The sequence below is a fragment of the Medicago truncatula genome, chromosome 5 (genome assembly GCF_003473485.1).
Source record: "Medicago truncatula cultivar Jemalong A17 chromosome 5, MtrunA17r5.0-ANR, whole genome shotgun sequence".
In the NCBI taxonomy this organism is placed as follows: domain Eukaryota; kingdom Viridiplantae; phylum Streptophyta; class Magnoliopsida; order Fabales; family Fabaceae; genus Medicago; species Medicago truncatula.
The window spans coordinates 5,743,373-5,758,022 of record NC_053046.1 but is presented as its reverse complement, the minus strand read 5'-3'; the positions used below and the strand labels follow the sequence as shown (position 1 = coordinate 5,758,022).

General features: G+C 31.8%; 2 protein-coding genes and 1 long non-coding RNA gene across 3 annotated transcripts; 1 reads left to right on the top strand and 2 right to left on the bottom strand.

Moving 5' to 3' along the window:
• The first annotated feature begins 4,922 nt into the window (after window positions 1–4,922).
• LOC112421839 (uncharacterized) lies at window positions 4,923–5,867 on the top strand. The gene is made up of 2 exons (XR_003012162.2): window positions 4,923–5,136; window positions 5,389–5,867. It is a non-coding gene; the product is annotated as an uncharacterized lncRNA (long non-coding RNA).
• A 10-nt stretch (window positions 5,868–5,877) lies between these two features.
• LOC112421838 (protein FAR-RED IMPAIRED RESPONSE 1-like) lies at window positions 5,878–8,314 on the bottom strand. Its single transcript, XM_024783789.2, has 2 exons — window positions 8,094–8,314; window positions 5,878–7,558 (listed from the first exon to the last, which is right to left on the bottom strand). Exon 2 carries the CDS (start codon window positions 7,218–7,220, stop codon window positions 6,621–6,623), a length of 600 nt encoding a protein of 199 aa, XP_024639557.1. The 5' UTR covers window positions 7,221–7,558; window positions 8,094–8,314; the 3' UTR covers window positions 5,878–6,620.
• A 2,217-nt stretch (window positions 8,315–10,531) lies between these two features.
• LOC11405441 (probable esterase KAI2) lies at window positions 10,532–13,937 on the bottom strand. The gene is made up of 3 exons (XM_003611586.4): window positions 13,286–13,937; window positions 12,525–12,971; window positions 10,532–11,122 (listed from the first exon to the last, which is right to left on the bottom strand). Exons 1-3 carry the CDS (start codon window positions 13,651–13,653, stop codon window positions 11,020–11,022), a joined length of 918 nt encoding a protein of 305 aa, XP_003611634.1. The 5' UTR covers window positions 13,654–13,937; the 3' UTR covers window positions 10,532–11,019.
• Window positions 13,938–14,650: the final 713 nt, after the last annotated feature.

The window sequence follows — 14,650 nt, the reverse complement described above, 5'->3', positions numbered from 1 at the left end:
TTTGTCACGCGCTTAACGCGTGATTGCACGTGCTGTAAAAGGCCGGTTCGGCCCAAAGTAGTATTGAACTTTGTTTGTTTCTGGTGTTTTAATACTGACGGTAGTTTCTAGTTTCTACTTTCTAACAAACAAAAAAACATTAATTTTCACTTATTCATATCTATGATGTGTGATTCTTCTCATTAGGCTTTTTGAAGGAAAAAAATGTAAATATGAACAATACTGTGCTTTGGATACTTTGATTAGTGGGAAGTCTATTGATGGGATTTCTTTTCAATTTTCTAAGATTAAGATATATATGGTATTGGTATCCATGATAAATTATAAAAAATTGTTTGAAGACATGTTACAAAATGTGCTGCCGTGGGGGATAGGATAGGGATGAACTACTGTGGGAGCAAAGAATGGGAGTGTAGCCGTTCAATTAATTCATTTTAGGACATTATTTTCTAACTTAAAATAAAAATTGTGACAAACATTTGTGAGGAGGGGGTACGTATGGAGATAGATTGTATAGCTTTTGGATTCAAAAGGATGGGAGAGAGAGTTAAAGATTGGTGAAAGAAACAAATAAAGCGATAATAAATATAGAGAAGTTTCGTCAGCATAGTTCATAGCAGAGACATGCATTATTATATGGATGGGTTGGGGTTTGAACCCCGCACACCTCACTTATTCAACTTAAATAAGGTAAATTTTAATCACCAGACTACTTGACTATATATATATATATATATAAAGAGAGAGACTGTGATGTTAAAAAATCAACTTAATCAATTGAATGACCTCAATTGATAATAAATTTAATTAAAGACAGATTATTATAGTCTGTTTTTATCAAGTAATATAGTACTTAAAAGTTTACCTTTTAAAAAATAATAAGTGGAATGTTGAAATTCGAATTTTGACTATTATATATAATATACAACGTCTCTATCGAATAAGATAAGTTAACTTTAGTTACATGCCAAACAAATTTCTTATTATTATAGTCTGTTTTTAGAAGAGTTGAAGTGTTAAAAGTACATAAAAAGTAAAGGACATAGTAGCTTTTTAATGAATCTTAACCACTTGTAAATACAATACCGTACAAATATTTTAAAAACTTTTTGTTTATGCTATCTTTAGTAACATTAATTATTTCCAAAAAAAATCTTTAGTAACATTAAAACTATACTAAAAAAATTAACATAATATTTAAAAATATCATATAAAATTGCATAAACCCAAAATCAGATAGTTATGAAAAAACATTAAATAAAATTATTTTGATGTTAATCCTCCGATTTTGAGAAATGGGATATTGGTAGAGTTCGTTTGTGGGTGCAGTTTAACCTGGGAAAGGAAACTTCTTTCCCACAATGGGAAAGTCCCTTCTCCCAGGACAGCTGTCAGTTATAACTGACTATGCCAAAAACAAAAAAAAAAAAACTCAGTTTTGTTTTTTAAAGTTGTTTGTAAAATTCCTACTCCACCTCCCCATTTGCTCACAACAGAACAACGTAATCCTCACATGCATTTAGTACTGAAGCATTAAAACATCGATTCTTCTTCTTCTCAAACATTCCAGAACACTGCAGAGCATAACAAAACCCAGCAAAAAAAAGCTTAAAAAATATCCAAAGTATATATACTATTCTAAGATTGTAAAGATTCATTTTAAACATCAATTTTTCTTCTTTTGTTCTGTTACTTGATGATTTCGATTGTGGTAGTTTTAAGGATGCTATGGCGGTGGAATAGAGAAATTGCAAATCCTGTATGGAATACCCACCTACCCCTTTCTAAAAAAAAATGAAATTGAAAAAGAGATGATAAAATCAATTGAAGGAACTACAAGGTAAATAAATAAATTAGGCTTAAATAAAATTGAAGTTGGGTGTTAATGGAGTTGGGTGAAGAAGAAGTGGAGTGTTAGCGTTGATGATAAATGGTAATAATTTTGAGGAAGATGGTTCTGGAACTTCGGATCACTAACTTAACCCCTCTTAGGATTATTTTTTTTTTAATTAATAAATTTTATAAAAAAACACGTAACTAGTGCATTGTCAATAATAATGGTATACTACCACTATATAACTATATCCATTGAATATTTCAATTTTTTACTTAGTAATGCCCCAACACTAAATTTCTTAAAAAAAAAATGCAAAACACTGAATAATAAGTTTAAGACTAATAAATGTGGGGTGTTACTCATTATATTTTTGACGTTATAGTGTTAACTGTTAACTTCACCAAAAAAGTCATTTTCATGACTTCATCATAAAAAATTTCAATTTAATTTATAATCATGTTATTTCAAATATTTTTTAAAATTTCATAAACACTATAATTTAATTTAATGTAAACAACGTTATTTATGTCACATAATTTTATGTTACGTATAAAATAATCCAGGCCTATTAATTTTATGTCAAACATTATTTTTCATTTTAATATTATTTTGAAAACTAATTAATTTTAATATGGCAGCGCAACAATAATTTTAATCTGATAGCTACATTTATCAACTTAATTAGTAGGGCCATTCGAAAATTTAAGTTACAGCAACAAAGACTCAAATAAATTGCCAGTCCATTACATGTTACAAAGAAATAAAATATTGTTGTTTAATCAGAAGGTGGGGACCACTGCTGCGGGTCCATAATGCCATGTAACAATTGACGGCAGTTAACAGGTCACAGATCCTAGCCATTCAATTAAAAAAGTAATAAATCTATGGCCGTGGTTCAACTTTCCCATGAAGGGAAAGAACTCCTCTTTCCCATACTAAACCCCACCTCGTTTGTGAGATAAGTTTAGTATGATCAAGAAAGTTTACGTAAATTCACTTTAATGGATGACACAGTTGATCATTTATTTTATTTTAAGTCTATTTTAGTCATTTAAAATGTAATCATTTTTATACTCGTGAGCTTACTCAGTTGATAGAAATATTGAAATATTATATGCAGGGGTTGGGGTTCAACACTTTTTCATATTTAAAATGTGTGAACTCTAGCCACTAGACTACTTGACAAACAAAAAAAATATAATCATTTTTTTAGGTGTGATTAGAAAAACTCTTAGTTCTCCCTCTTAAAATATAAACCGTAAAAGTGATATCAATAAATTTAATAGAGTTAATAGGTCTTTACCCCTCTGTAATATAAATCATTTTCGATTTTTTCCTGTAAACTTTTTTTATTTATCCCTTGTAAAATTTATAGGCGAAACAAAAACCAATTTTATTATTTTTTTTCAAGAAATTTTCATTTTTGTTTGGCCTATTAGAGGGGTAAATCAAAACAATTTTTTTACAGGGAGTAAATAAAAAAAATACTGGAAGGAAAACCAAAAATGACAATATTACATGGGATAAAGACCTATTAACCCAATTTAATATTACAGTCATTTTTTATTACATGCAATTTAATCAAGGGTTAAATATGTTTTTGGTCCCTACATTTTACGCGATTTTGAGAATAGTCCCTACATTTCAATAAATGTTTTTAAAATCCCTACATTTTTCCTCCGTTAGCGTAAATAGTCCCTGTTATCAAATTTCTAACGTGATGTCAATGTTGGTGGTTCAATCTCGCCGGAAAACGGCGGGGAACTTCACCACGGTCTTTCTCCGCAACGTCGTAGATGCGGATCGCCGGTGTTCGTGACATTTCCAATGAAATATGTTGGTTTAGATGGAAAGATTTGGAGGCCGAAAGCGATGATGTTATCGTTGAAAGTGTTTGCTGTTGCGGGTGTGGAAGGTGTTGTGGTGGAGATTTGGTGGGGTGGGTTTGAACTTGTTATGATGGCTTGTGTTTCATCAATATGACACTGAAGGCAGGGACCAATTGCACCAACGAAAGAAAAATGTAGGGATTTTTAAAACATTTATTGAAATGTAGGGATTATTCTCAAAATCGCGTAAAATGTAGGGACCAAAAACATATTTAACCCTTTAATCAATGGGTTGTATATTTAAGGAGAAATTAGTACTTCAGATTTTTTTTTAAGAGTACTTCAGAACTTTTTGTCCAAAAAGAAAGAGTACTTCAGAACTATAATTAACTAAATTTAAAGAATTGGATAAAGATAAAAACATATAGGCTTGTGTGTAATCGAAAATATCACTTTAAATATAAAAAAAAAAATGTTGATAATGATTACCTATATCAAACTTGAGCTAAAATTGGAACTATAATGGCCTAATTTTTTACATACAAACGTTAGAAATAAAAAACTTGTTTAAAAAAAATTAAGGTAAATTATACCAGGGTGTTTAAGTTTGAGGTTTGTAATTAATAAATTGGTTCTTTAAGTTATTTTTGTCTGTTATTTAAGCTTGAGGTTTGTAACAAATTAATCTTTTAAATTATTTTGGTCATACATAAGTCATTTAAGTTTGTAAACGTTTTTAATTTAGTCTTTCTGTTAACCAAACGTTACAAAAACAAATGATGTGGTAGAAGAACTAAATAAAAAACGTTTACAAACTTAAAGGACTTATGTTTTACCAAAATAACTTAAATGACCAATCTGTTATAAACCTCAAATTTAAAGAACTTATGTGTGACCAAAATAACTTAAATGACCAATTTTTTTATAAACTTCAAAATTAAAGGACCCTGATGTAACTTAGCCTAAAAATTGAGCATCCTTTTTTTTTGGTGCAATATTATTGAGCATCCTAATAATACAATAATTCACTTTTTTCTTTGAAAATTTAGACTTACACTTTTTATTTTATTTTAAAATAACCGATTTTATTAATCAAAAGATGGTAACACATCAATTGTCATTATAGATAAACAGTTTTCACAATTGGACACATTAAATATGACACAATACAAACACCATATTTACAAGAATGGGCAATTTCGGAATTTCAACATTAAACTAAGGACAAATTTGTAAAATCCAATTTATCCTCTTCTTTCTCTGTTCCTTGCGGTGCGTTCTCTTTCCATACAAACCTATTCTCTCTTCTCTCACATCTCCTGCAATCGGCGAGTTCCCTGTTCTTTGCGCTGCCACCTTAATCTGAGTTGTCACTACAACGTCCCATTTCAATCGAACCTCTCTCTTATCTCCATTTCTCAGATCGTGCTCCTCAAATTTTTCACCATTGATTGAAGCAAATTGATATAGGTAAATCTCACATCTCCAACTCATTTTCATCATGTATGACAATATCACATTCGGTTCCTTTTACATTTTATTTCAATTTCATCTAATACTTTACTGTGTTGATGTTCAATGTGTTTTTAAGTTTTCTTTTGATGGTATACTATAGGTATTAAAAAGAAAAAGGTAAAACATTTAATTTCCCTTTGAAACTATATTTCTTTTGTCAGTGAACATTATGTTGATTTGTTTCATGACTGTGTTTGCCTTTTGCAGTGAAAAAAATGTCTACAAACTCATGCAGCAGGTTCTTGTACTGTTGGGACTGATATGCATATGCGCCTGCTAGGAGTTTTTTTGCCGTCTGATTTTGCTACTGCAGTCATGCTGCAAGTTTTTTTGTCCTGCTGTGACTGATATGCGCATGCTGATTTAGGTTGTCAGGGTGTTTTTGCGGCTAGATTTTTTATTGGGATGTCTTCGGACTTGAGGTGGTGGTATGCTTCGTTATAAATGTATATCTCAGCCTCAATGTCTGATGCCTTGTTCGAGTTTTTGGTGGTTTTTTGTTTCTCTTTGGTGGAGGTGTTACGCATATCGGCGGCACCACTGTTATATCTTATCTTTTCCATTGCCGCTCTTTTGTGCACCTTGCATAGACTCGTCGAAATGGAAATGTATTGGTGAACATCATAGTATTTGTATCAAAATGGAAATGTATTGTATTATGATAATGGCAATGATTGCTTTCGAAATTTATTGTGTCTACTGGTTCAATTTTAGTCTTGTAGTATCTTGCATAACTTAATTCTCTAACCAAGAAAACTAACAGTCGCTCCCTAAAGCCCGAAAACGCATACAGCTGCCTCACAATCAGCACTAAAGTGACAGATAAAACACTTCCAAACAGGTCTGTCGCGCTTTCAAATCGGTCCAGGACACCAACCAGCCGCCTCCACCAATGCACCAACCAAACAACACGACTGCCACAATAAAATAGATATAATAGTTCGCTGCTGGTACTGTTAACAAAGCGGTTTCAAAAATTTGCAAATTAACCAAATCTTTGAAGTGAATACATGATATTTAACAAAAGATAACCATGTCTTTTTCTATGCTTAAATTTGAAGTTCTGGCTATTTTTTTACCTTATAATGATACAAGACACATAAGAAGCACACACCCGTGATATTTCATTGACATGAACTTGCAAAATAACATTGCTACCTTATATTGTATTGACCTTTGTCCCCATGATTTGGCCACCAAAAAACACAATATCATTGTTATATACACACAAAAGGGCCACTTCATCTTTTTAGCAATGAGTGCATTAGCTTTTGTCCAAAAAATATTAGAGCTGTTCATACTAGTTAACTACCATTGTACTTGCATCTAGCAAATCTCCACCACTAAATCTCGATTGCATTTTGCATTGCCTTACATTGGTCAGTCACAATACCAACAGGGGGCTTTCCTAGCATACAACAAAGTCCTGAATTAAAAAGTCATACAAACGACTCTTTGTCTTCTCCTGATAGCAACCCACATCCAAGTAATATTGATTGACCATGGTGATTCACACCAACAAAAATAGCAAAAGGCATATCATATTTGTTGGTCAAATATGTTGTGTCGAAAGTTACAACATCTCCAAAATACTCATAAGCAGCCCCACTTCTTGCATCAGCCCAAAAGACATTCCTTACATGAAAATCGTCATCCAAATCTATTTCATAGAAGAAATTTGGATTTTGTTCCCTCATTTGACAAAAATAGTTTATCAAGGCCTTGCCATCACCTTCTTTTCCAATTGCATGCCGTTCCTTTTTAACATAATTTCTCACATCTCTTTCATTAAATGGTACATTTTCATGCCCATCTGCATCTTTAACAAGAGATTGAAAATTCTTGTTGATCCTCACACCTGCATCATCATTGATTTGAATTGTCCTCTTTACATGCAAGTCCATATTCTTGTCAGCCTTTAACAACCTTGCCTTTCTAGGGCTGGTATGATGAGAATGATTAGGCTCAAATTTTTTAATGTACCACAATCCATCTTCTTTCAACTTGATACAAATCTTAGCAGGACAACTTTTTCCCATTGTCGGACGTGTCTTCAACGTACATACACTTTTTTTATCACTTCAGCTCGATCTCTTGTGCATGCAAGAATTAAGTAGCATACCTCCCCATCATTTTCTTTTCTCGATGTTCTAATCTTCCAATCAAAACCCTTTCTCAAAGCATATTCTCTATAAAATGATTTAACATCATCTATGCTAGAAAAACACATATCTGTTTTAGGCTCCCACAATGCAACTTCATCTTCAACATTAAAATTGTCAACTTCTATGCCTTCATCATGAATACTACCACAATCCACAAAAGCATTTGGACCATCCATGAATGTTCAATTGTGGGGGCAATTGACACCCCAAATCTGCACAAAATAACTCAAAATGTAAGTGTGGACTTCATCGAGATAAGCACACATAATGTACCTCACATACTTTGTCATTAGAAAGAAACATCACAACACAGCAGAAAAACATAACGGAGAAATATAAGAGAAAAATTGTAATACAAATGAGGGTATCAAATAATGGGGTATCAAATTTAAGTATTAGCAATATCTAAGTTTGTAATCATGAAATTAAGTTGAGAAAATTAATATTGAGCATATTCATTATAAAAAACCTGCAATTTCATTATTTAGTCAATTAAAAAATTTAGGGTTTGTGATTTGAAATTGGGGGAAAACGAAAATGATGAAGGGACCATCTTACCCCATGATAAAAATGGAAGAATGAAGTAATGAAATGAGATAATAAGTGGGAATAAAACAAAAATTATTTGGGTTTAGGATTTTTTTTCCTATCTATTTATGAATCAAACAAACGTTTTTCTCAACCAACGTAAAACAATAACTACAAACTACTAAAATTCTAAAAACAAGAGTAGAGAAAGGAAAGAACCTGAGCATGAAAACAAGGAGGAACAGTGGAGGAATACGACGTTACGGCGGGAGCTGGAGTGACTGGAAATAGCATGAGAGGGTGGCACTGCACAAAGATGAAGGAGTGATGAGCAACTACTAGTGAATGAAAGATGATTAGTTCTTTCTCATAGGAAATTAGTGAATCAGAAAGAGGGAACAGAAAAGAAACAAGAGGGAAAAGAAACGAGGGAAAGATGCCCATAAATAAGAAAGAAGAAGAAAATAAATAAATATATATATATATATGTATTAGGCAACAGTGAATGGTGTCGTATATTTGTCTCTAGTTTTGTGCATAATTATCATTTCTGATAGACAAAATACAATGAAGAGTTTCTTCAATTCAGACAAAACCACTTACACTTTTTAACTGATTTTAGACTTGCACTTTTTGATAAATAAAAAAAAAGTCTATGTCCTTTTGAGTATGAATCTCTTGTCTATTGGACTCCCAAAAAAAACATCACTTAGGTTAAGAAATTTTTTGTTTGAGATTTTATATATCGATCATGCTAACTTGTGCTCTAATGGTATATTTGTTTCAACTGATAAAGGGGGGAAGGATCGTGAGGGGAGAGAAAGAAAGTGGAAAGGAACGTAAAAAGGCATATGAAAGAAGCATATTGATGGGGCCACACTAAATTTTTTTTCTCGTTGGTTTGAGGAGAAAGTGGAGAAGAAACCCATTCATAAGATAAAAAGTCACAAATACCTTTACTTTATTAATTTTAAGAGAATGCTAATGAATGCCTTTGATGCATCAAAAAATGCTATCTAAGACAAAAATAAAAGCTTATATTTACAAGACAAAAATATAACTGATTTTAGACAAAAATAAGCTTATATTTACAAGACAAAATCAGACACTAGTTAGCAATGCGTTTTATTTACTTAATTGAAAAAGTTAAATAAGTCGTTTCTTAATTATTATTGTGGTGACGAGGCATTGTAAGTTTCTCGTGCATTGCTTGCTCGTGTACTAGGCAGGCAACTAGCAAGCTTCTTTATAACTCATCAGTAAACAAAATCCACGTGTACTTAGACATTTTATCTAAACACACCACGTACTCAAACTTTGAAGTATATATTGCAAAATCGTTTCAACAGCATTTACATCTCTTTTAGCACCAATTAAATTACTTTCATCTTATTGACTATGGCAAGTGTACAAGCAAAATACTCATTTATAAAATTTCAAACTGGCTTGCAACTCAAGAATCACTTACACGTAAACGAAGACAAACAAACAATTGTACATTCTTAACTCATGGTGTACCTTTTAGGTTATATTTTAAAGAGTCTCGTACGTCCATTGCAATATCCTTTAAATCTCATAATAAAACAAAATAAACAAAGGTTTGAAATGGGGGAAACTTTCACACCCTCCAATATCACTTCGCATGTACACATTCGAAGAAAAAACCATGAATTTTATATCGTCTAAGTGTACTTCCAAAAAACATTAATTAATTTTTTTTTTTTTAAATGTGGGGTAGAGAGAAGTGCTCTATTGAGAGTCCTTTATCTTTTGTTAAATAACAGAGAAAGTTATTTACTTTCAAGAACTTTTAATCTTTTGTGGGATAAATTGCATGTTTAGCCAATTGACTTTATTTTAGGTTTTAAATTTGTTTGAATTTTTTTTTTAAGTTGGTCTCTTATGTTTATTAACGTTACAATCATTTAATTATTTTTAGTCAATATTCCATCTAAAATGTACATGTGGCTAATAAAGACACACACATATAACTTTAGGTGCGTCTCATGGATATTTTAGATAGGGTTGACTAAAAATATGACAGAAAAGACAAACTTATGTTAAAATGAGTGGCGTAAGAGAAGCTTTTTAAATGTAGGGAAACATTTGAAACATTAAATAAACATATGGGATCAAATTTGAAATTAAACCCCACTAAAGTTCTCCATGACCGTGAGCATTTTCAGATGATCATATAACCAACCAAATTTTGGTTGCACACAGACATTTTTGACATCTTGCTCTTACTCTAAGTCTTACATCTTTTTGACATCTTGCTCTAAATCTTGCATCTTTTCAAATGGATGAATGATATTTGTACAACCAATCCTAAACAACTTTTGTGACAATCACTTTTCTTCTCTTCTTATTGGATAAAAACAATAGAGAGAGAAAGAAGAAGAGAGAGAATTAAAATACATGTGAATATGAGAGAGAGAATTGTTTCAAAATTGTCAAAAAATGGTTATACAAATGTCATTCCTCTTTCAGATGATACCAAATGTTTGCTAAGAACTGAATTTTGTTACGGTCACCACATTCAATGAATCAAATCCATTGGATATTCATTCTAAGTTAGTCTCTCAAATAATATGGCTAAAGATAATAAGCAACAACAATTAAATACAAAATGCTTTATGAATTATGAGATAACATTATTTACCAAAACATAACATAAGCATTAAAACATGCATACAAACCTTTTGAAGTTTAATAAAACGAGACCCATCCATGGTTAACTTAATCCTAAAAGTTGATCGCAAAAACTAATTATAACATCACCCACTGGATAAAAGGATCCTTAATTACCCACCAATAATGTTTAAATATATGATTCACATGTTGCACCAAAACCTAGTTTGCTAGACAAGAAAAAGATACGTGAGAAAATAGATGGAAAATTAGAAGAGAATGAGATTTTATTTTTTTAGATTGGAAAGAAGAAAAATATTATATGTAACTTTTTCCTTCTTTACACTAGAAAATGGGGAGATAATGCATCTTATTTATTTGATGAGATTACCCTTCTTATTCCAGGACCCCTAACTTATGTTATTCTTCTTAATGCCAGTTCCTTCATCGGATGATTGTTGTCCCTAACTAGCTAGTAACACCAACATCAATCAGCCGAGAATGGCTATTCAATTTACAAATCTGCCTCCATTTTCATCAAGGAGGAAGCCTCTGTATTTGTTGTTTTTGTTGATGAAGCCTCTTGATTTTGGAAAGTGTGGTAGTTTCTCTGGCAGCTGCCATTGTTAGAAAAAAGAAATAATTATGAATAGTTAAGTAAAGCTAGTTTTTTTACACAAAGATGGAAACAAAAACACCAAGAAGCCACATAAAGTCCAACGAAGACATGTTGTGGATAAACATGTAAATTTGTAATAGATATGACTATTTGTTTGACATACAAAGTAAGTTCTCCATTTTTAAATAAAATTTTCCTCACACATAAGAATAAAGACTCGTCAACAATTTGCTTAAGGTGTCTAAATCTTATCACTTCGACTAACCACATGTAAATGATTTTATGTATATAATGAAATTCCTAATTTGATTGCGGAATCATATTTTCTATTAGTAAAATAAGGTCCTAATAGTATTTTTCTTTTTTTTTTAGGCTTCCAACTTTCAACTTTTTCCTAAAGTTAAACATGCACAACTGTCCTCGTCAGCTTAACTCAGTTGGTAGGAACAATGCATTATATATGTAAGATATGTGGTTCAAACCCGTCCACCAAAAAAAAACATGCACAACTAATATTACCAATTTTTTTTACAAAGTCAATATTTCAGCTTAAGCTAATGTGTTCCTCTCTGCTTCCAAGTTAACTATCTTTTTTTATTAATGCTTCTAGGTTAACTCAAAACCTCCTTTTTTAAGTAAATAGTCCAAATCATCGATATAATAAGACTATAATCAATCACAAAACTCACCTTAAGAGTTTTAACTTTAAACCTCATTTAATATGATTGAAAATACATGGAAAATTCCCAACTATGATTCAGACATACAAAAGTTTTCCACCATAATAAAACAGTACAGAAGTTGACTCTGGATTTTTAGGTTTGTCCCCATTAAATTTAGGCCACACAAAGTACTCCAATTGGTTGAGAAAATAAATTTATACATCCCCACAACACACTGATGGACAACGACCTTTGATTCCCCCTGTCATTCTTCCATACCACAATTAAATTTAAATCACAAACAAACAAGCAAAGATAAATTAATTGAATATAGAATAAAACAGGGTGATTCTCATCTCTCACTATTTTTTTTTTTTTAATAAGCAAATTTTATTACGCTAGTTTAGCACAAGATGCACTTAACCCGCAAGGAGGAAAAAGAGTACAAGAGGGTCAAAACGTGGACACCTCACCACCAACCAAACTCGATAAAAAAACCTCCTAAAATCTACGATAAGGTTGTGACATAACGGTTTTTTATATTGCCGAAATTACCTCACAACTATGCATGCAGAGCGTCAATATCTTTAGAGGGAGATCAGATGGTTTAAGAGTTTTTTTAAAAAAAAGTGTTTTGAAAATTGAATTATCCGATCTTAGTCCAACTAACGTCCCTAACTATTGATTGAGTGAAATCTAAATCACAATTATGGAGTGATGTAAATAACAAGTATTTACCTCGTGGGCTCAATATTAAGTTGAATGTGTCTAAGCAAGACCGGAATAACAATATCCGGTGAGCTTAACTGCGGCAAATGACCATCTGTCGTCATGACCTCAACAATGGACTGACCACCCAAGTGTTGGTGAAGATACTCCGAAACCATCACCGGAACCGCCATATCTTTCTCAGCTTGTATAATATGACAAGGCACAGTAACAAGGTTCAAAATCTGTCTCATGTCACTTTGAAAAATTGTCCGTGACACTATTAGAGCTATGTCTGGCCTCATGTTGAACAATGTTCGACTAAACTCCTGTACTGCCACTGAATCCATGTCCCCACCCACGGCCAGTGGAGCAAATCCATAACACCATGCTTTATAATTTTCAGCCATAGCGTTGAATAATTGATTCAAATCTTCTTGCTCAAATCCTCCAAAGTAATTCACATCGTTCAAATACCTAACCCAAAGAGTAAATAAACCATGTCAAATCATGCATAAAATAGTTTTACAATTACCTAGTAAATATTTGTGCATAAATATTTTAAGCGGATACTAAATCAATTTTCCCCCCTTTTGATTTATCTATTTTATACATATATATTGTGTGTGTGACAGAGTGTGAAGCGGTGCTACAAATTTCGTGTTTACTGTTCAAATAACTCACCCTTAAATAATGTTACAGTTTTTCATTTTTATAAAAAATAATAATTTATATAAACTGTACATGAATAATAATTTATATAAACTGTACAAATCAAACTTACTAATTACCTTGGTGAACTAGAAACCATGATGAGTTTAAGGAAAAGATCAGGTCGTGTAATAGAAGCAATAGCACCAATCATTGCAGAAACAGAATGACCAACAAATATGCAAGAGTCAATTTGAAGCTCTTCCAAAATAGCAAGTAAATCATAAGCATAACCTTCTAAGCTTGAATGTCTTTCAGAATCAAAGTATTCAGGGTTAGTGGTACCAGCACCCATGTTATCATATAGAACAACACGAAAATCATCAACAAGATAAGGTACAAAGTGTTTCCACACAGATTGGTCTGTTCCAAATCCATGAGCTAGAACTATGTACCTATTTCCCGTTCCTAGAACTTTCACGTTGTGAGCTTCTTCCACTATTCCCATTTTTTTGTTGTTTACACAATTTTCTCTTCTATGTTTTTTCTTTTGTGAGGTTGTGACTTTCTATTTTTGTTTAATCATTCACCGACTATGTGAATCTGGAAAGTCACGTCGTTGTATTTGGACTTATTTAGGCCACGAGGAACAAGTAGAGCCACATCTTAGAGATATTTGGTGTAGCATAAATCTTTAGCTGAAAAATAATGCAATTTCATTGGTTAATGAAAAGAGGATTCTCTATTGTTCAATGGGTAGGTTTTCTAGAGTAGAAAATACTCCAAAATATGACTGGTTATTAGTGGTTACATACAGAACCGACCCCCATTAAATGTAACTTGACATTATCTTTACAAATTGCAACGAACATCATGATCTCTTCTCATAGCATTTACTACTATTAATGGGGACTTGCTTCTTCTTTTTTTGACGATGGGGACTTGCTTCTTCTTTTTTTGACGATGGGGCCATAAATATTAAAGTTGACAAAGTGCAGAAAATTTAACTACCGGTAACTTTTTTTAATTTTTATAACGAGTGCTCTTTTTTCATAGTACTCTATCTGTCATAAATTATAAGGAAAAAAACTCATTTTCTTTATCTCAAATTATAAAAAAAAAATTAATTTTTATGTTATTTCAAAAAATCATACTTTTTAAAGGAAAATTAAATGCAAAATGCGTTCAATTTGCTCTCCCTTTCATTTTCTCTGTAATCAACGACAAATGAAAATTGTTTTTACAACTTCCTATAAAATTTATTTCAAAGATAACATAAAAAACTATGTTACAAACTACTATGTTTTAATTTTCTTAATAAGTGTGATTTTTTTCTTCTTCTTATAATATGGAGCGGAGGGAGTACTTCCTTTGTCGGTTTCAAATATACTCATGAGTTGTATTTAATATGTTTGTGAAAAATGTTAACTTGTGCCCTTAAGATACAAGTTTAGTAGCCAAATGTAGAAACTTATTTTTGGAAATTGTGCATTCAATGTCTTCAA